Source organism: Lithobates pipiens, unplaced genomic scaffold, assembly GCF_037356315.1.
Source record: "Lithobates pipiens isolate NorthernLeopardFrog02 unplaced genomic scaffold, aLitPip1_a1.2 Scaffold_8, whole genome shotgun sequence".
Taxonomy (NCBI): domain Eukaryota; kingdom Metazoa; phylum Chordata; class Amphibia; order Anura; family Ranidae; genus Lithobates; species Lithobates pipiens.
The window spans coordinates 107,239,884-107,261,331 of NW_027507903.1; the positions used below are offsets into that span (position 1 = coordinate 107,239,884).

Below are 21,448 nucleotides of genomic sequence, written 5' to 3' on the forward strand. Positions count from 1 at the left end.
TTTCTGTATTTTTTTTACCCAAAACTCTTAATATATTACAAAGAACAGAGAAGTGTTTTTAAACCCAATAAATTTATATTTTCAAATCTTTATCTTTTAAAGGTGACCATACACTGAAATCGGATCTTAAATAAATTCGATTTAGTGCAAGAGCCTGTTTGATTTCCTCTAATTTGAATTAATTGTTCAAGTGTGTGTGTGTGTGTGTGTGTGTTGTGTGTTCCTATGACCTATTTTGCCTAAATATCAAGTTGTATAGAGATTAGCCAATCGGATTGCATAATCCATGACCATTGTAGGGGCCACAAGCCCTTTCAGGGCGGCCTTGAATGAATGGGCTTACCAATTTACCTTCTCCTGACCTGCTCTTCCGCATCTAGAGGTTCCCAGGGTTGATACCCAACGACTTGTATACTGACACAGATAAAGTCCTTCTTTTTAAAAGGTTTTATTTTGCAGTAGAACTTTTACAAAACACAGTCTTAGGGAACAGAGGGCATGGGTGAAGAACTCAAGCACCTTGAGCTGCAGGTTTAACAAAGTCTCTACTTAGACCCAGAGAGTAGCCACTCGCAGCTGGGCACTTCAAGGCTGACCAGACCTCTAGCCAGAGATCATGGCAGTAAGCACGTTGACTCAAAACTTGAACAATCAACCGAAGGCGAATAGAAACCTTTTTCCAACCGTACCTGGAACGTTTACCGGTACTGGAAAAGTGTGAACTCATCAATGTCCTTCCCAACTCCGTAACCAGGCACTTCTCATGATGCCACTTGCCGGCCCTCCTCCAAAGAGTCCTTCCACAAACTGTGGTGTCCCTCCAAGCCGAGAGCACACCCGGACACTTTGAATCCTCCCTCAGTTAGAGCACCTCGGAACAATCGGCTCCAAGACTCTCTGGAACAGACTGATCCCTACCCCACACCAGACAGGTCTATCTTGTCAGTTTCTTGGATGTCTGCACCCCTGATTGGGTGAAGACACCTTACAAATTTTGCCAGTTTCTCCTTAAAATTGATTTACTTCCTGTCACATAGCCAAACAGGAATAGAGGGTAAAACCCTGCCAATGTCTTTCCTTGGACACACAGCTCAATCTGAATAGTTTCCCCATTAGGTAAATTGCACTCTAGCATTTTGCTCAAAACACATAAAACGTAAATATTTGCTACAAATTTTATTGGTCAACAAAACGGGACTTGGAAAAGAGCAAGGAAAAGCAAAAAAACATGTATGTTAATTTGAGACACTAACAGAATATGGTTTTGAGGTCTGACCATTTTGTAGAGGAAATGAACAGGATTTAAAAGGACTGCGCCCACCCAAATGTACTCTCTTGCGCCACACACACACACACACACACACACACACACTAAAGCAAGCTGGCCTCTTTTCAGGGCAAGGTAAAGAATGCTATCTGCAAGCTTTATATAACATGGGTTTTGGGGGGGGGGGGGGCAAATAAAAAAAAAAAAAAGCCTAACATGGGCAAAAGTTATACAACAAATCCCATTGCAGTCTATAGGAACTGACATTTTGCTACTCCCCACTTGGCTGGCTTATATTCTAGTTATTGGCCTTAAAATGGGTATGTATTGGTCCAGCCCCCCCCCCCTCCTCCCCAATACATACAAGGCCATGAAAGGGGGTGGATGATTGGGGGCAGGAGGGGCTCGGCCACCCTAAAAGTCAACCACCTTGTTCCCCTATTCAGGGGGACAAGGTCCTCTTCCAAACAACCCTAGGCTGAGGTTGTTGGGGGTTGCAGACGGGGGGCTTTAAGGAAGCCCTTTTAAACTATTGAATACAAGGTGCTTTGTGTTTTGGTATTGGCCTGAGCCCAACTTGCCCCAAAGGCAGCCAGCTATGTTGAGTGCATGCGGCCTTGCAGTTCTAAACATACTTGCAGGCTTTCTCTGAAAATAGTTACCTTCTCATTCTATTTTGGGCATATTTGTTACTTGTGCAGTTGTTGCTAAACTTCCTCACATCACCCCGTAATATTGGCACCTCCATCTTCTGTCAATATTGAATTGGAGATGCTGTGCACCATGTCCATAGTGGCGCACAGATCGCATTCTCCCGTGCGCCGAGATCGCTATAGTAAATGGGGCTTTTTCGCTCTGTTACTGGCGCACCATTTTTTGTAAATGTGTAAATGTGCGTTGCGCCTCCCCATGCACCTCTACTGATGGCGCATGGCTTCCGTAAATCACCCCCACTGTGTCTGTGTGCAGGTGGCCATCTTGGTAGAGGCAGGGCTTGGATTTTCATGTCAGAGCTACTAGTGAGTGAAATATCATTAGAAGTAAGAGTCAGCAATGCCTTAGATCAGGGGTAGGGAACCTTGGCTCTCCAGCTGTTTTGAATCTACAAATCCCATCGTGCCTCTGCCTCTAGGAGTCATGCCTGTGATTGTCAGGGTCTTGCAATGTCTCATGGGACTTGTAGTTTCAAAACAGCTGGAGAGCCAAGGTTCCATACCCCTGCCTTAGATCATACACTGCAGATGTACAGCTATGAATTTGTAGGTATATGGGGTACTTAGGCACTCTTGCATACCAGAAAGTGCAGTGCTATTTTTCTTGATGGAATTGTAGATAAAAAAGCACATTTTTAGGGTACTGATTGGGCATAATTAAGGTTTTATAAATGGTCCCTATAACATAGCAAACCACTTTTTGGATTTGGTTTTTCAATTCCAGTGTCTGATGTCTCTGTAAAGATGGATGGCTCTTCAAGTGATCTACTCCCACGTCAAGAAATGCGGATGAAGGAGGGTTTAGCAAGGGCTTTGCAGCATCGTGATAAGCTTCTGGAGTATGACAAGACAAGGTATTTATTTGCTTTTACAAGATTCCTCTAAACACAGTAGAGGGGGGGGAACAGTTGGCCTTATTTTTTTAATTTTTCTTGCTGTCTTGCAGTGTACGGCGCACACATGTGATTGATGATGAGTCGGATTACTTCTCCACTGATTCCAATCAGTGGTTGTCCATGGCAGAAAGGGAAGTCCTTCGTAAGAAGGAACAAGAGCTGCTAGAACTGCGTCATGCTTCCAAACTCTCTCGTAAAGTCACTATTGACTTTGCCGGCCGTAAGGTTTTTGAAGAAGGAGACCGTCTTGCTGAATATCACACACGGTAAAGAAAACTAGAATATATTACTGGGTTTTATGTGAACATCAAGTGCCAAAGTGCGTGAGTGTTTTTATATCAACAAATATAATAGTTATTCACTGATGCAGTGCTCTTGTTCTAGAATACAATTCTCTAGCTTACATACTAAGTTTATTTTCTGGACAGATTTGATGAGACCGTACAGGCTGTTAACTCTGGGACAATAGTGAACCTAAAGAAGAATCCAGGAGATTATCAGTGTGATTCCAGTCTTCTGAATCCCCAACTGATGATGCCGCCACCTGTGGTAAGCTACTGTATGGTACATTCAAAAGCTATTTCAATTTACTGTCGCATGGCATCTTTAAAAGATTTCCTAATACACAAGCATGGTCAAATCTAAAGGTTTTGAGCCCTAGTATAGAAGTATTAGAAAACAAAAGGGAGCAATACATGCTAGAATATACTGTCCTTTAAAACCATATACTGTAAAACGTTGGATTGAGACTAACTTGGTTTGAGAGTGTTTTGCAAGACAAGCAAATATTTTTAATACATTTTGACTTGATGAAACAAGCGATGTCTCGATATAAGAGTAGCGTCATGTCACAACTGAGTATAAAAGAGAAGAAAGGTGCCTCTAAGTGTAGCAATATGTTTACATTTATTGAAGGTACAACATTTAGCAACTTGCATAATTTATGATTAAAAGAGGCACATCTAAGTATGTATGTGTCAGAAACCATGAACCAGACCGAGACAGAAGTACAATTAAATCACACTTGTTTATTAAAAAAAAAAAAAAAGGTAAATCGAGTAAGCATAGTCGAAGCATAGCCAGAGTCCAGTAACTGGATCGAGTGGTCAGCCAGGCCAGAGTTCAATAACCAGATTGGGCAATCATCCAGGCCAGAAGTCGGGATCCAAGTGGAAGAACAGCACGCAGGATAAGGAGCCAGAAGGGATGTCAGCAAGCCAGTCTTTAAATGGGAACGCAGGAGATGGTTTCTTGAGATGTGACCAAGGCAGAGATGAAGTGAGCTGGACACCTTTTAAGTAGGCAGGTCAGACGAGCAGGATCGGGAACAGCAGGGTAACTGTAGAGTGAGACGAGAGTTGGCAATTAGCCGACAGCAGAGCAGCCAGCCCAGAGAAGGAAGGGCTAAGCCAGCCCTGACAGCAGGCATCCGGGGTAAAGGTGTCCACAGATCATCCTTCGCACCGCCATCAACATCATCTTTTCCACGCTGCGCTAGATGATCGATTCAAGCCTCGTTTTTCAGATCGCTCTACTGCAGGGTGGTCTTCCCAGTCACAATTGCAGACAGCGTTGAGAGCCGTCGGTGGGGAGGTTGGTCTATGTGGACAGCTTTACCCCGGATGCCTGTGTACTGTAATATTTGGGGGTTATTTTAGCTTAAAGGTAGAGCTTACCAGTGAGCTGAGTCCACGCCAGATATGCCGTTTTAAGGGCTTGTAGGCCCACTTTTATTAAAGAAAGAAAAGTCAGATAACAAAATAGTTGCCCACACAGGGGTTTCAGCTTTCCACAGCTTTAATGTACGTAGAACCAAAAATACCAAGCCACCTGGCTCTCTTTAGCAGCACTGCTGCTCAGACTTCTGCTGCAGCCCTCTTGGCTCTTGAAAAAGAGTTCCTGTACACCCAGTACCTCAGCACTCTTTACTAGCTTCTTTTTCAGCCCACAAGCTTGGACCCTCTGTCTGCTCTGACAGACCGACCTGTGCAGACATGCACACTTCTTCTCCCTTACACGCCTGGACTCCTCGGGAGGGTGGAGCCCAGAACCATGGTGTTGGCTTTGTTTCTAAGCCCAAGACCCACCTGTGCAATCATCCAGCCAGACTGCTGGCTGTTCCCAAAACCCGGTCCCAGGATTGGAGATTCCGTACTACCACAGTACTTGGATGTCCCTATTTTAATCATCGACCTTGTGAGCTGCTAAATGTTGTACCTCCATTAAACTTAACCATATTGCTACACTACGAAATGCCTCTCTTTTTTTATACTCTGTAGCTCCTGCTTCTAATCCCTTGTGGAGGTCTCCATTTGTGGATGGACATTTTATGGTTGCACAACCCATCGTGTTGCTATAATCTTTTTATATGGACTATAAACTGAAGGATTTATGAATAAATGGTTGTGCAACAGATCATCTGAGTTTTCATTTATTTCTTATGGGGAAATTTGCTTTGATATAAAGCCTCATACACACGGTCGGACTTTGTACAAACTTTTCAGTGGACTTTTGTACAAAGGGCGTGGTCCACAAGTTTGTATTGCATACACACGGTCGGACTTTTTGACAACAAACACGAACGTAATGACGTCACAACGTACTGACGCCGCTTCAAAAGAGGACGTTCAATGACTCCAGCGCCACCTTTGGTCAACTTCTGTATTGTAGTCTGATCTTTTGCATTGGTTCTGAGCATGCGTGTTTGTATCTTGTACAAAAGTCCGATGCTTTTGCGTACACACGGTCGGACTTTGCTCCATCGGACTTTTGTTGCCAGAAAGTTTGTCCGTTCGCACAGCCAACAAAAGTCAGATGAAAACAGAAAAAGTTTGTCCGATGGAGTGTACACACAGTCGGATGTTGCTCCAAAACATCTAATTTGCATGTTTGTTGTCAAAAAGTCCGACCGTGTGTACGGGCCTTAAGAGTGCTTTGGATTACAAGCATGTTTCTTGAACAAATTATGCTCACAATCCAATGTATTACTGCATCCTGCATGGGACATTATTGCCTGCAAAATATGAGCTCATGTATCAATTGTTTTCAAAGTAGAGTTTCCCCTAGACCTGGATTTTTTTTTTTTTGTGACTGTTGGAAAGTTAAATCACTTGCTGTCTTTTTAACTCTTGGGGTAACGTCTGAGTCAAGAAAACCACATCAGCGTTCCCAGTCCCTCTCCTTTGCAGCATTACAAAACAACATGATGTGTAATGTTTTTTTTGTCTTTTATAATAAAGGTTCAGCCTATAATTGATCCAAATCCAAAAAATCGTTTATACTCTCGTACCCTGTGTCTGCAATTTGTATAAACACAAGCGCTGATTCCACCAATAAGTGTATTTGCTGGAGACTGTAGAATTTCAATCACCGCAGCTGCTTAAATTCCTCATTCATAAGAATGTGTTCATAAGATAAAGCAAAAAAGATCCAGTTGACAGGTCAGATGTTGTGAGACAACACAGTCACCCCACATCCACTGTCACACTGAAGAGCAGCGCTCTGTACAGGTGAATATTTGCTGATACTCAATTTACAAATTCAAATAGTGTACACCTTCCATATGATAAAAATAGATAAATAAATCACTGACAAAACATATCTCTAAAACAGTGTGCAACGTAGTCCCCAAAAAATTCCTCCAATCAAAACTCTTCAAACAGGAGGTATTACACCCCCCTATCTGTGTACAAATAGTCCAAATAGAGAATAGTTCAAAAGGAGAAAATACTCCAATATGTGCCCCTTGTGCTGGAAACTATTTTTCACCACCACCGTATTCTTTGCGACACCTCCACACGTGAATTCCACAATCGGGAGGGTTTTGACAAGTGGAGCCCCCCTACTTTGGTAATACTCTTACCGAAATGAACCGGTGAAGTCAGCGCGTCATATACTCATTGAGCTCATCAATACTGGCTGATTGATTATTCATCATCTTCCCTTAGAACATTGTTGTAAAACTTGCTTCCATAATCCCAAACGGTTGTTATACGGACAAAAAATAGAAGCATATATAGTGTAATTCCATAAAAAAACAATTACATTTATTTGAATTAAAACAGCAAAATATCCACTCACAAACATCAATTTCCAATAGGCTTTAAAATCATAGACACAGAATTCTCATCAGGTTCACTGCGGATCAACGTTTTTGCTCACCCATCCCCTGGAATGCGCTAGGCTCACACACAATTGTGCACCTCTGGTCCTCACTAATGATCCTGTCATGCACCGTTAAACTGACGCGTTTCGTCTGTAATAGACATCATCCCTCAGATGATGTCTATTACAGACGAAACGCGTCAGCTTAACGGTGCATGACAGGATAATTAGTGAGGACCAGAGGTGCACAATTGTGTGTGAGATCAAAGATCACAGGGTGCTGCGCCCGTCTTTAAAAAATAAATAAATAAATACTGGCAGGCCCCCAGTGATAAGTCAAGACTGCATAAGCAATATGTAAAAAAAAAAATCTCATAAAACTACTGTGACTGTAGAAATGTATAAATTTAGCCTACCTTAACATTTTAGCTTCAGTGAGAAACTCTATTCACATTCATTCAAAATTGTTTTTTCATGTCTGGGGAGTGGTTGGTTACCCCCACAAGGCTGATGCTGGATTTCATCATGAAAGCAGAACATCTGCAGGCTGATTTCTTAAACTAGTTTCAGGCCTGGCTATCTGCTCTGATTCCTGGCCAGTGTAAGTAGTATGTAGGGGTGTGTCCAGGGGTCAGTGGGATGTAGGGCCGTGTACAGAGGTCAGGAGGGTAAGGTGCAGGGGATCAGGAGGGCTGGTTCAGTACTGAGGGCTAAGGAGGGCATGGTACAGGGAGGGGGGTTAGGTGGGCATGGTATTGGGGGAGGGGGGGCGGCCCCAGGAGGGCATGCTACTAGGGGCTCAGGAGGGCAGAGTACAGGGGGTTAAAGAGTTTTCAGTACTGAGGGGTTTGAAAGTATGGCATTGGGGTGCTAGGAAGGTACGGTACTGGAGGCTCAGGTAGCTCAGGAGAGCAGAATACAGGGAGGTTCAGGAGGGTATGGCGCGGGGCTCAGGATGGCAGTGTACGGTGCGGAGTGTTAGGAGGGCATTGTGCAAGGAGATTAGGAGGGTATAGTATTGAGGGGTCAGGAAGGTAAAACGTTTTTTACTTATGCAGAGTGGTGCAGGGCAGCTGTCATGGCAGCGCTGCATGTTCTGATCCCTGTTGACCCTCCCTTCACATATCGCCCACAAGTGCCTTGGATGGTTCAAAGGGCAAGGGATGGTGCGGAGGCGCGCACTGCAGACAGTGGAAAAGCTTGGACATGTTTGTTCACGTGCCCAAACCCTTCCGAGCTATTTTCGAGGCTTTATCCACCCCACATTTGCACATATCAAGGGGTGGGGACTGTCTCTGCAGGCTGGGATTGGTTGAGCATGTGCTTGCACGCTTTGAAGCTGTGGGGCGAAACACACCGGGTCAGCAGCCTGGGGATCTGTTCACGATCCACCTGTCACCTGCCTGCAGTTGACAGGTGGATCGCAATTAACAGGTTACCGATCTCAGTCATAGATGATAGAATTTTCTTTCCTTCCACCCTGGAAGCATTCCCCATACAACACAGTCGGTGTTGATGGGGGGAATGCCTCCCACTGCACTATTGTGTTCTGCCAGCAGGGGGTGTGGGGATCTTTTCCAGCCGCAGAATACAACCGTATATAGATAAATTCGACATGTGGGTTGTACTCTAGTTGATCCAATTAACTTGCCCATACATGGATCGAACTTCGGCCGGTCTCTGAGCTGTTCAAATTTCAATCCATGTGTGGCTGACTTAAGAACTGTTACTATGTTGCCTCACAGCCACCAAATTCAAACTTTCACTGAAACTGACAAAGATTTGATACTCTATTCTCAATGGACATTTTTTTTGCATGATGACATCTAAGGGGATGAGCCCCAAATAGAGTTAATGTGCTTGATGTTTGGCTTGTGTAAGGGCAAGTATACAAGGGGAATTTAACCATAAGGCCTGGTTCACACCCATGCACTTTGTAGTGCATTTTCAGTTTTGCATTTCACATGGTTTCCTATGGGTCATGTTCACATCTGAAAAATGTATGTAAAGGGACAAGGGCCAGCAGGTTTTGTTTTTGGTTCCTTAGACTTCAATGGTTAAAAAACGTGTATTGAAAAATGCAAAATGCACCTGGAATGTGCCAACTGCGTAGATGTGAACTAGGCCTAAAAGTATTTTTACGCCTGGAAGCTGCACACTGACAGTTGGAATACACAAACGTAAAGCGACACCGATCTACACACTGCTGCTCTTCTTTCAGATGTCGTGTAAATAACTGACTAGTGACCACAATAAACTGATTGTAAATAGAAATATACAAAAACGTGAGGCAATTAAAATACTCAAACCATAATATCATCATATAGACGTGCGAACAAATGCATGAAAAAGGTGAAATGCAAAATAACGTTCATGAGGTAGATCCAGAATTTAAGACCCAGTCAGCAGGGAGTGCAAAGCCAAACTTTAGGAGACCGTGAGCAGAAAGTGTTCCTCACAATAGTTCCTCCACCAAACAAACACTCTGTCTCTTGCCAAAAGATGTCAATCTCTAGTTATGGAGATCAAAAAAGCACTCAATATGTGTATGCCTTTAGGAGCCTCTCCTGCGAGCCAATGCAGTCCTCTGCCATTCCAATCAACCAAACACTCCGAGGTTAATGGATCGCAGAATCATGCATAGATCGAACATATTGCAAAACGACCACATTTCAGCAAAGCACAAGCAAACACTTACAAGATGAGTACAGAGCAGCACAAGCAAAAAAATGCTGCCACACTATCCAAGTATAGCTGACATAACATTCCCAACTAGCCGCTGCCCGACATGTTTCACTGTCAACGAGCGTTCTCCAGGGAAATGGAGTTCCATTTCCCTGGAGAACGTTAATTCACAGCGAAACAAGTAAGGTGGGGCTAACAGTACAGTTCTTTTCATCAGATAAAACTTTCAACTTCTCCTTTCTGTACACCAGATTGCATCTGCTATAGAAAAGACATGACACTTGCAGGAAAGAAATTACACTTTTTTTTTTTTTTTTTTAAATTGGACACTAGTCAAGATCCCTAAAGCTTAATTCTGCGTTTTAATGTTCCTTTTTAAATAGTCGCGGGAGAGCCGTGCATGATTTCATAAGCTTAGGCTAATGACCAGAGAAGAAACAGGAAGTGGGATGTAATAAGTATTTACTGGCGGAAAAAAATGTTTTACTAACCAAAGAAAAAACAACAAGGGCAGAAGATTTAATAGATGTAAAGTTTAAAAAAATGACTGAAGGTCTGTTTTTAAATGTCTATAGTTTCAACTGCATAATGAATAAATTAAAATACTTATATACTATATATATATATATATATATATATATATATATATATATATATAATATTAGTGACATTGGGGGATGTCTAGCTCAGTGGTAGATGCCTTTTCAGTAAGTTCACAGCGAACAGGAACTTCAGTTTAAGGGCATGGTAGCCCACTTTTATTGAGAGGAACAAAATAAAGTTCATACATGCACTTGGATGCCCACACAGGGGTTCTTCTCCCAAAAACAATGACAAATGAAAAAAGTCACCTGGCTCTCTCTCTCTTCAGCAGTACTGCCACTTAGGCTTTACGCTTCAGCCCTCTTGGCCATATAACAGGGTTCCCGTACAACTACTGTACCTCTTTTCAGCTTCTTTGCTGCTCAGGCCTTCCATTTCAGGCTCTCATCTGTCTCCTTATGCCGCGTACACACGATCGAATTGTATGACGTACTTAGTCCGTCATACAATCCGGCGGACTTTCTACCGAACGGACTTGGCCACACACGGATACACAAACAGTCCGACGACAGCTTAATTCGTCCGTTATTTTTTTTTTTTTTATTTATTCTCGAATTGGAATATTAATCATAAGATGAGGATGAATAAAGACATTTGTGATAACTCTGTGTGAATATAAGCAGCAAAGCAACTTCACTTTTCTCGCATTTATGAAGAAGAAAAGAATGTGCTATAATAAAAGATCTCAAAATTAGCAGCATGACGAATATGCTAGCTTCAATACGAACACTAGTTTTACAAGACAGAACGCTTCCGCCCTGTAAATCCTTTCTGGGCATGCGCCATTCTTAGTCCGTCGGACTAGCATACTGACGAACGTATTGTCCGCTGAAACCAAAGTACGACGGAAAGATTGTTGTGCAAACCGACCTTCTTAGTACTCCGGACTTCACGCTGAAAAAGTCCGCTGAAGCCCACACACGAGCCGATTGTCCGTTGAAATGCGTTTCAACGGACTAAGTACGTCATACAATTCGATCGTGTGTACGCGGCATTAGATGCACACAGCGTCTATCTAGAAAGCAGCCCCTCACTGCTCTGATCTTCAGACTTAGGTCTCTGTCTTTCACTAGTGCACACCTGCACTCTCTGGATTCCTGGAGACCTCCTGTCTCTCTGGGTGGAGCCAAGAACCCTAATCCTGACTCTGCTATAAGCCCAGGACCCACCTTCTCAGTCAACCAGCCAGACTCCTGGCTGTTTCCAAAACCCGGTCCTAGGATTGGAGATTCCACCCCACCCATAATGCTATGGAATCTCTGAGCCCCAGGTCCTGAACTGGATTTTACAAACTTTGGAAGAAACTGATATAACAGATTCCTCCACATTAAATACCCCTGGAGCCCCTCAACCTGCCTAATTGAGAAACCTGGACGACAATTACTAGGACAGGGAACTGTACTGTCAAGATATATAGATCGAGTTAAAGCGGGAGTCCACCGGGACTCCGCGTTTTTTTTTTTTTTTTTTAAAAGCCAGCAGCTACAAATACTGCAGCTGCTGACTTTTAAATAGTGACACTTACCTGTCCAGCGCGCCCGCGATGTCGGCACCCGAAGCCGATCGCTCGCTCGGCGGCCGGGTCCCGCCGCCATCTTGGGTATGGGAATCAGGAAATGGAGCCTTTCGGCTTCATTTCCCGGTTCCCTACTGCGCATGCGCGAGCCGCGCGGCGCAATCCGGACGGTCCCCGCTGCCTCTGGGAGCTGTGTGTTTCCCAGCAGGCAGCGGGGCACTTCCTGAAGGGGGCGGGCGCTTGCGGAACGGGGGCGTAACCTACGCTCGTTCCGCAGGCAGCTAGCCCGGAAGTGGGTGCAGTTACCTGGATTATCCAGGTAACTGCACCCCCCTCCCCCCTGAAAGGTGCCGATTGTGGCGCCGGAGGGGGGGAGGGATCAGATGAGCGGAGGTCCATTTTAGGGTGGACCTCCGCTTTAAAGAGATATAGATAGTGCTGTATACCATAAGTAGAACAGGACCTCTTGTTCCACTCTCAGAACACAATAGTTGGGCTTAGCCATCCGCTGGAAGCTTTATATTCTATGAATAGGTACAATGCTTCTTCTGGCTGAGACAGAGAGCAGAAGATTGCACAATTTCCACCTCAGCCATTCAGAGGAAGCATTGTATTTGTTCATAGAATACAGAGCTTCCCATGAATGGCTGTGCAGTGCTCAGCCCAACTCTGTTTTGTTTTCGGAGTGGAACAGAAATTCCCAACACAATGCTGTATATAGCTGATGGGCTACATACAAGTAATACCGTGCTCTCAGCAAGCTTACTTGTTTGTGGAGTAAATAGTTTGGGGCAGCTTGGCCCAAATTAACTAGTCAAAGGGACAACAAACGTGGATTTAGACTTTTATTTGTTACAAAAGGTACAACCATTTTCTTTAATGGGTTTATTGGTTTATTTTGCACACACGTATCTTTATATCTGCACATAAATTCTGGCGCGAATGCGAATGGCAATTCTTCCTTTCACAATTATGGTAACATGCTTGTACAATAGATAATAATATACCATTACCACTTAGTTCTGGCTAAAATTGATCTCTGTGGTGCGCAGTCTGTATTTACAATTTATAAGTAATTGGTTATTTCTATAGTGTGCAATGCAACAGGGATTTCCTTACACATTCTGAATCTTGTACCCAGAAGGAGAGGACATCTGTTCTGAGCAGATGGTGTAGTCTAGGCACAGAAACACTTGAATGTAGACAACATTCCGGAGCTTGTTTCTGTTAAGTTCTGCAAGTGGAGTTTAAACAGAAAATGTAGACGTAATGAACACATTTCTGTAGAGTGACAGTACTGTTTACTATGTTTCTGCTTAGCAGCATAAGGAATTTACTCTAGAAACTGATTGCTTCTGGATGATGAAATGTAACATGGTGCAGTTTAGTGGTCCCTGGTTTGATGGCTGCATTTATTTTCCTTTTTTCAAGTTTCTTCTTTACCTAGTTTCTTTTCACCTAGTAGCCTTGCAAATCAAATACTTCCTCTCTCTGGGTGGAATGCACTCCCGCACTGTATCTGGAGGGAGCCATGGTTGTCGCCCTAGGCTGCCCTCCTGATATAGACTGCACATATATCTGTATCTGTTTGTCTCCAGGGCAGGGCAATTGGTAATTTTATGAAAGATAGCTAGTAAGGAAGATATTCTTCAATGCAGCACACAGTAAGTCACACGGACACCATGTTTCTAGCAAGATCAATGGGCATTCTCTGTTCTTGGCTTATAAAAGTAAACAAATACAGCCACCACATCTAAGGACTGTAACCTGCAGTACCTGTGTATTTTAGAACTACTTCCCTTCTTATAAAGAGAGAAGAAAAAAAAAAAGAAATTAGTCCAGTTCTGGATTCCTGTAAGCTTAGTTTATTTCTCTCCATGCATATGTTTAGTGAAAAGCAAATGATTTATTCAAGCTATAGAGAAACCAAAGTATTAAAGCTGGCCATATATTGGTGGTATTAATAATTATATATATATATATATATATATATATATAAAAAATTTTTGTTTAGACAGTGAGCTGAATGAGAAAAATAGATTCCTTAATCCACACAAACGAGGTGGATAGAGGAATCCCCCCTTGCAGGGGCATTGTATCCTGAAAGCAGGACCCAACACTGCCAGAATACACTTATCAGTGGTTGTTTATGCTGATTGTCAAAAGTTTGTGGTTAACCACTTGCCTGCCAGGCCATTCTGACATTGCTCTCCTACATGTAAGAATTAAAATACATTACTGTTTTTTTCTTAAAAAAAAAAAAAAAAAGTTAGCCAAATTTTTTTGCATAATGTAAAAGATGATGTTAAGCCGAGTAAACGGATACCTAACATGTCACCCTTCAAAATTGCACACTAGTGGAATGGCACCAAACTTCGGTACTTTAAAAATCCCCATAGGTGACACTTTAACATTTTTTACTGGTTACATGTTTTAAGTTGCAGAGGCAGTCTAGGGCTAGGATTATTGCCAACGTTCGTGGTGATACCTCACATGTGCGGTGACTTAAGTATGCTTTTGCTTCTGCATGCGAGCACATGGGGAAAGGGGCGGATAAGAATGACCGGTCCTGTTTAAAGTGAAATCTGGGGTCAGCTTCAACACACGGGCTGAATGTCGGCTTTTTTTTTTTTTGTTTTGTTTTTTTGTTTTCCGACATTCTGCCTGTGTGTACCCTGCTTAAAGAGGAAGTAAACCCTGATGGGTTTACTTCCTCTTTGATTCTCTGCAAAGGTAAAGCATAATGGACTACTATGAATCGCATAGTAGTCCATTATGTGTCACTTACCTGACACAGGAGCCAGCGAAGTCACCGCTGTCCCCTGTAGTTCCGAGCGTCCATCTTCTTGGTGGGTCTCCGTGGGTCTCGCTGCTCCGGCACTGTGATTCGCTGGAGCAGCGATGAAGTCACTCCTGTGCATGCGCACGGGAGCCGACATTCGCGGCATATCGCCGTAGTCTGCAGCTTACGCAGTGCGCCTGCGCGCCGCTGTCTACGGCACATGCGCCGTAGACAGCGGTGGCTGTCTACGGCACATGCGCCGTAGACAGCGGTGGCTGTCTTCAGGTAAATATCTCCTAAACCGTATAGGTTTCGGAGATATTTCTTGGACCTACAGGTAAGCCTTAATCTAGGCTTACCTGTAGGTCAAAGTGGTTTCTAAGCGTTTACAACCACTTTAACTGTATTGTTTTCTGGGGTTCGTTGGCAGTTGATGGTGTTGGGTTTTTTTTTTTTGTTTTTTGTTTTTTACCTGTCATTGCGCTTTAAATCAGATATTTTATCTGATGTAGGTTACATGAAGGGTTAAGGATGATTACCAGATTATTTTGGCTGGTGACTTTGAAAGAGGCTAACGGGCACTTGTAGTCTGTAAGCGATGTGGGCTGAGCATGACATCCACTGGTGGATGTGTGGGAGGAGGAAGGAATTTTCATATGGTGACACTTATTATAACCATGGCTCCTAATTCCTCCTGAATTTACCTAGTCTAGTGTACTAAAAGGGCCATGTACATTGGATGTGTAGCTCAAAGGGTTATCATACAGTAAATCTATAAGAAAGTAACAAGTCATTTGTGTATCGGCTTGATTCCTATTTATTCAAGGAAAGTGTGAATTGAAAGTAGAACTAGAGGAAAAACCCTTTTTTTTTTTTTTTCTCTTTTTACCAGAACTATTGTCCCAATTGGAAGCTTCCCCCTCTTACTTTTCTGAACGATAAACAGGAAAAATAAAGAGTGACTCTCCCTAACAGGAGCAGAAGTAGCCAAATCCTTTTAAAAGTGGATCCTTTTCAAAAATGTCCTAGATTTTGCAAATGATCTATTCCCAGCTCTCCTAATAGAAAACGCATGCGTAAAGCGTATCTAAACTCAAAACCAAAAATGTAATTTATTGCAATTTACCAGTGCTTAGATGAGGTGACTGCATTTAGTTTTTTTCTTTTCAAGCTTCTCTTGCTGTATTGTCACCTGATGATCTAGTGCAGTGATGGCGAACCTTGGCACCCCAGATGTTTTGGAACTACATTTCCCATGATGCTCCACTACACTACAGAGGGCATGAGCATCATGGGAAATGTAGTTCCAAAACATCTGGAGTGCCAAGTTTCGCCATCACTAATCTAGTGGATTACTCAATTCCTTTCCCTGGGTAGCTGTATCACCTCTGCAGTGTAGATGTGGAGAGAGCCAATGTTGGTACCCTTGGCTGCTTTCCTATATACACTACAGACATGTCTGTATTCCTTCATCTACATTACAATTTGGGTATTTACAGAAGGTTACTAGGAAGGAAGATGACCTTGGATGCAGCTCACAGGAAGTGACGAGGACTCTTTTAAAATAAAAAATAAAAAAAAATAAAAAAATCTAAAGGTATTTTCTGTGGTGTTGAAAATTAAAAAAAAAACAAATACAGCAAACACTATAAGCTGCTATATATTACTTGTTTGTTTTTAGGTGCCGCTATCCTTTTAAAGTCTAACTTCGTGCATATAAATAAAAAAAAAAAAAAATGTATGCATTAAGGAATTCATTAATAAATCGTACAAAAAAAAAAAGGAGACGCTGAAAGTACCTACACAGCAGCTCTGACTCCTGCTTTCCAATTTTGCAATGCAATCCGTGCAGTCCTTTGGCAATTTTTATGAGACCCTTGGGGGCCCTCACAGACACTAATCTGTGTTTCCCTATTTCCTGATATAGCAATAATTTCGAGCAGTCTTATGCAATATGTCACTCAAGCCTGCTTGTTGGATTTTTCCATGCAATTATTGCCAGCAGCTACAGCCGCTAGCAATAATCCATGTGTTCTCGTGGCAGGGTTGGTCCCTGCCTCCACCCCCCACCAGGAGAGCACAATGGCTCCATGGGAGGGATTCCCCAATCAACACTGACTGTTGATGGGCGAATTGAGTCATTTTTCTTGCAGGAAAGAAAATCGCATAATCTGTGGCCCTCCTATAAGTCTGTTGCTGCTATTTCACTGTGTAGTCAGCAGGCTGGGGGAGGAGAGAAGAAACCACTATAATCCTTCGAGAGTCTATAACCGTAGCATAGAAAGTGGTGTCACCTGATGGGTTTTGCTGTTTAGCAGGGCTGTGTACATCTTGGGAATAGATGGACTAAAATGCTAATCTTTTTTGACCGGTAGAAAAACTTCCATATATTTATTTCATCTGTGTATTTAGCTATTTGCCTGAAGTCCAGCTTTAAAGGAATTTACTGTTTCCTTTTTTTTTTCCAGTGGGTAGATCAGGCGACAAACAGAAGGCAAACATTTGTAGAAGCTACAGCAGAGAACACTGACCGGCACAGGCTTCGAATACAGGACCGGGAATTGCAGGAGATCAGTGACCAGGGAATGTGTTTAAGCATGCATCAACCCTGGGCATCTCTCCTTGTTGCAGGCATTAAAAGGTTAGTTGGACTTCATGTTTTGTGGGTAAGGCCTCGTTCACTTGGGGCATACAACAAGTCCGTGTGCAGGCAGGTCTAGTGATCTCCATTAGGAGAAAGTGGCTGCATGGATGCACCCACTGTGTCCCGAAATGACATCTTTGTGGGGTGCGGGTCCCTGTACTCAGGCTGTGTTCGGGGACCCGCACCCACACAGATCTCATATTGGGACACATCAGCTGTGTCCATGTAGTCGCTGTAGACATCAATGGGACTGCCTGCATGGGCATGTATTGAACACGTGTGCATCCAGGGCCATGTTTACCTGTAAGGTGATGTGTGAGCGAGGCCTCGAGGCCATGCTCACACCAAAGAAAGGAAGTCCGGATATGCATTCCAGATGTTTTCCTGCATGCTCTCCAGTGTATCTCAGCATAACCCCCCCCTCCCTTTTTTTTTACTGCTTAACCACTTCCCACCCGGCCAATGCATATATACGGCCGGGTGGGAGCCGTCTACTCCTGATAGGACGTTCAGGAACGTCATTCAGGAGTAGCGGGATCGCGCGCCCGCGCAGCGGCGCGATCCCGATGTGCTCGTGTCACCCGGACACAGCACATCTCAGATCGGCAGGAGGGCTCTGTGATTGGCCCTCCTGATCACATGACGGCCGTGTCCAATCACGGCCGTCATGTAATGTAAACAAACAGCCGGTTGCTAGGCAATCGGCTCTCCTCTCCTCACACGGAAGTCACCGCTGAGGAGAGGAGAGCAGAACGCTGCAGCCGGCTGATGATCAGTGAGTATGGGCTGCTTTTTACAGCTTTTTACTCACTGATCATCAGTGTAGTGTAAACACACAACACACCACACAGTACAAACACAGTCCCCACATATGTCCCCAAAACACACATGTCCCCAAATAATAAAAACACATGTCCCTAATAATAAAAACATGTCCCCCACATATGTCCCACTAAAATCACATGTCCCAATGATTATCTGCACACATATGTACGTGATCACCTGCACACATATGTACATGATCATTTGCGTACATATGTCCGTGATCACACAAACCAATTATTATACACTTAACGGAATTTTTTTTACCAAAAACATGTAGCAGAATACATTTTGGCTTAAATCTATGACAAAATTTGATTTTATTGGATTTCTTTTCAAATAGAAAAAAGAAAATATTGTTTTTTTTCCAAATTTCCGCTTTTTTTGCGCTTATATCGCAAAAAAAAAAAAAACGGAGTCGTGAATAAATACCACCAAAATAAAGCTCTATTTGTGCGAACAAAATGATAACAATTTCATTTGGGTACAGTGTAGCATGACCGCGCAATTGTCACTGAAAGCGCTAGAGCGCTGAAAGCTGAAAATTGGGCTGGGAAGGAAGGGGGTGAAAGTGCCCTGTATTGTAGTGGTTAAGGACGTGTGTGCCGGTGTATTTTTGATGCGTTTTATATCGTTCCAGTGCAGGAAAAATGCAACATGTTCTACTTCTTCTTTTTCTGGAACTGCAAGCATTGGTGGGAACTATGCCAATGAAAACCTACTTTCCATGCATTTTTGCTGCAGAAAATAACACACTGGACTGCATGTGGTGTGACCTGGCCCTTAATCTAACCATTGTCTCTTTTGCTGTTGCATCACTGCTATTTTTTTAGATACATTTTTTTTCTAATGTCAGTGTCATCAAACTTTTTCAGCACCGGTGTATAAATGATGACAAATGTGTGGCTTTTCATTAAGGCTCTATTTATACTTGTACGACTCAAGTTGTGCCAACTCTGGAGGGCAACTTTGATGCAACTTTGGGTGGGTGCAACTTAAATATGACTGGCTTTAACCGTTGATGATCAACTATTGCACACAAGTTGCATTGTATAACATTCAGGTATGACTTTCATGCAACTAACATTGAAGTCTACGGCCCCCAAGTTGCATGAAAGTTGGACCAAAGTAGTGCATGAACTACTTTGAAGTTACTGCAACTTTTAAGTCACACATATATGAATGGTTATTGGAAAACATGGAGAATGACTTGTCATGCAACTTTGATGTCCAAAGTTGCATGACAAGTCGCACAAGTGTAAATGGAGCCTAAAGTGTATATGACATGGCAATCGATCAAATTCTCTACTGTAACTGACACAACACATGACCTATTCACTTTGCACTGTTTCACTTGAATTGGCTCCTTTTTTTTTTTTTTTTTTGTACATAAACAGAGCTCTTTAAACGATTTGTTCAGTTTGAGATGCTTTTGAATAGGGCGGGTCCCCAGTAAATTCATTTAGTTTTATTCGCCATAATACATTCCAGATGCATCAGAACAAAAGGTGTGCAAAGACTAAAGCCTACTACACACGGGCAAAATGTTGGGCAGCATCTGGCTGATAGAAACTGGCTAACATTCGGTCCATGTGTATGGCAGCCAGGTTATAACCGAAAGTAAGGCTGCCGACTGGCTCCTGATCGACGCTCTGAGCCAACCAATGGCTGACTGGAGTGTTCTGGCGGGGGGCGTTCCCCTGTCGGAAAACAATATTCCTGCAGGGGAGATCACTGTACTAACATCACATTGTTAGTACAGCTGCTGCGATCTGAGCTGGTTGAACAAAAAAAAAAACTGGTAGTCCTGCACGAGGCTTGAAAGCTTAGTGCACACAGACCAAAATGTGTTTGGTTCAGCGGGGACTTGCCAAATTTTGGTCTTTGTGTAGCCCTCTCTGTTCAACGGGCAGATCATTAGATTGACTGCTGTCAAATGTTCCTGCTGAAAACCAGCATCCAGTCAGCTGCTGCAGCTCTGATCAGTGCTTTCTGATAAGGCAGGAGTCCCTGCAGTCAGTATACAATAGCCCAGCAGGGGAGTTTCCTGCATTCACAATGTTTGTGTTGATGGGGGCAATCTTCCCTTTTTTTTTTTTTTCTTTTCTCCTTTTCATTCTGCCCGCTGATTAAACGGGGGGGGAAAAAACAAAAAACAGTAAGCAGCCATGACCTGAGTAGAATAACCTGTCCCCTGCTGGAATACTACAGAGTTCTATGTTCTCTGTGTGAAAGCTGCTGCAGAGGTCTGACATGGCCCCTGTTGAGTTAGGCATAAAGCTTTGCAATGGGCAAAGCTCACTTTCCTTGCTGATTGGAGAGCTTGATGCACAAGTATTGTATTCAGCTGACTTTAAAGTGTAAATCTGCACAACTTTAAACTGCTCTTAAAATTTGCTAAAGAGCTGTCTACGATCTCCAGCACAGCCATATCAGCTACTGCTAGACAGTGATATTTCTGGTACCATTACCTATAGAGACTTTTACTTATAGTGGTCACTCAGGAGATCGCAGCAGCGTGATCTGTGACCGATGGACACAGAGGATCATTGTACTGGACCATTGTGAGTAGGCCTGGTACCATGTGATTGCTGTGACCAATCACAGCAGCACAGTTACAGTAGTAAATAAGGCTGTCATTCCTAAGTTAGAAAAACATATTGTTTTTCATAATTTTTAGTGTTTTTTATTTTTTGTTTATATAAATGAAAAACCCATAGTTGATTGATTAAATAGTATCAAAACAGCTCTGGCTCAGAAAATGACAAAAAACTAAATTTGGGTACATGAGTAATTGTCGTTTTTAAAAAGACTGAAAATTGGCTTGGACTGCAAGAGTGTGAAAGAGTCTGGACTGGAGGTGTTTAACTCAGAGCTTTGCAGACTTGAAAGGTTTTTTTTTTTTTTTTTCTTGGTTAGGCAAGAACATACCATCATAAGTTTAAAGTTGTAACCCTAAAAATAAAATAAAAAAAATCCTGTTCAGTTCTAGCAGATTAAACAGCAGCAGTGCTTGTACTGTCTAATTTGTCCCTCCTAAGCTGTAAAAAACCTGGTTAATCCTGCCTGTTCCCAAGTCACCCTTATACCGCGTACACACGATCGGAATTCCGGATAGAAAAAGACCGATGAGAGCTTTTCATTGGAAAATGCAACCGTGTGTATGCTCCATCGGAATTTAGCTGTGCGCATTTCCGCCAGCCAAAAATTTATAGCATTTTCCCGACGGAAAAACTTTCTACCGGTAATTCCGATCGTGTGTATGTAATTCCGACACGCCAAAAATCAGACATGCTCAGATTCAACTACGAGACAGAAGCTATTGGCTACTGGCTATTGAACTTCCTTTTTCTAGTCACGTCGTACGTGTTGTATGTCACCGCGTTATAAATGATTGGAATTTGATGTGACCGTGT

The 21,448-nt window shown here is 43.0% G+C and overlaps 1 protein-coding gene across 3 annotated transcripts in view; it reads left to right on the forward strand.

Annotated features, from left to right (window-relative positions):
* The window catches only part of TRIP4 (thyroid hormone receptor interactor 4), an 84,450-nt gene that overhangs the window by 39,062 nt on the left and 23,940 nt on the right, over positions 1-21,448 (forward strand). For all 3 annotated transcript variants that reach the window (XM_077472884.1, XM_077472883.1, XM_077472882.1), the window contains exons 6-9: positions 2,705-2,834; positions 2,927-3,142; positions 3,305-3,425; positions 17,035-17,207. In XM_077472884.1, the coding sequence (XP_077329010.1) occupies positions 2,705-2,834; positions 2,927-3,142; positions 3,305-3,425; positions 17,035-17,207 (640 nt within the window). The remainder of the gene's footprint in view (positions 1-2,704; positions 2,835-2,926; positions 3,143-3,304; positions 3,426-17,034; positions 17,208-21,448) is intronic.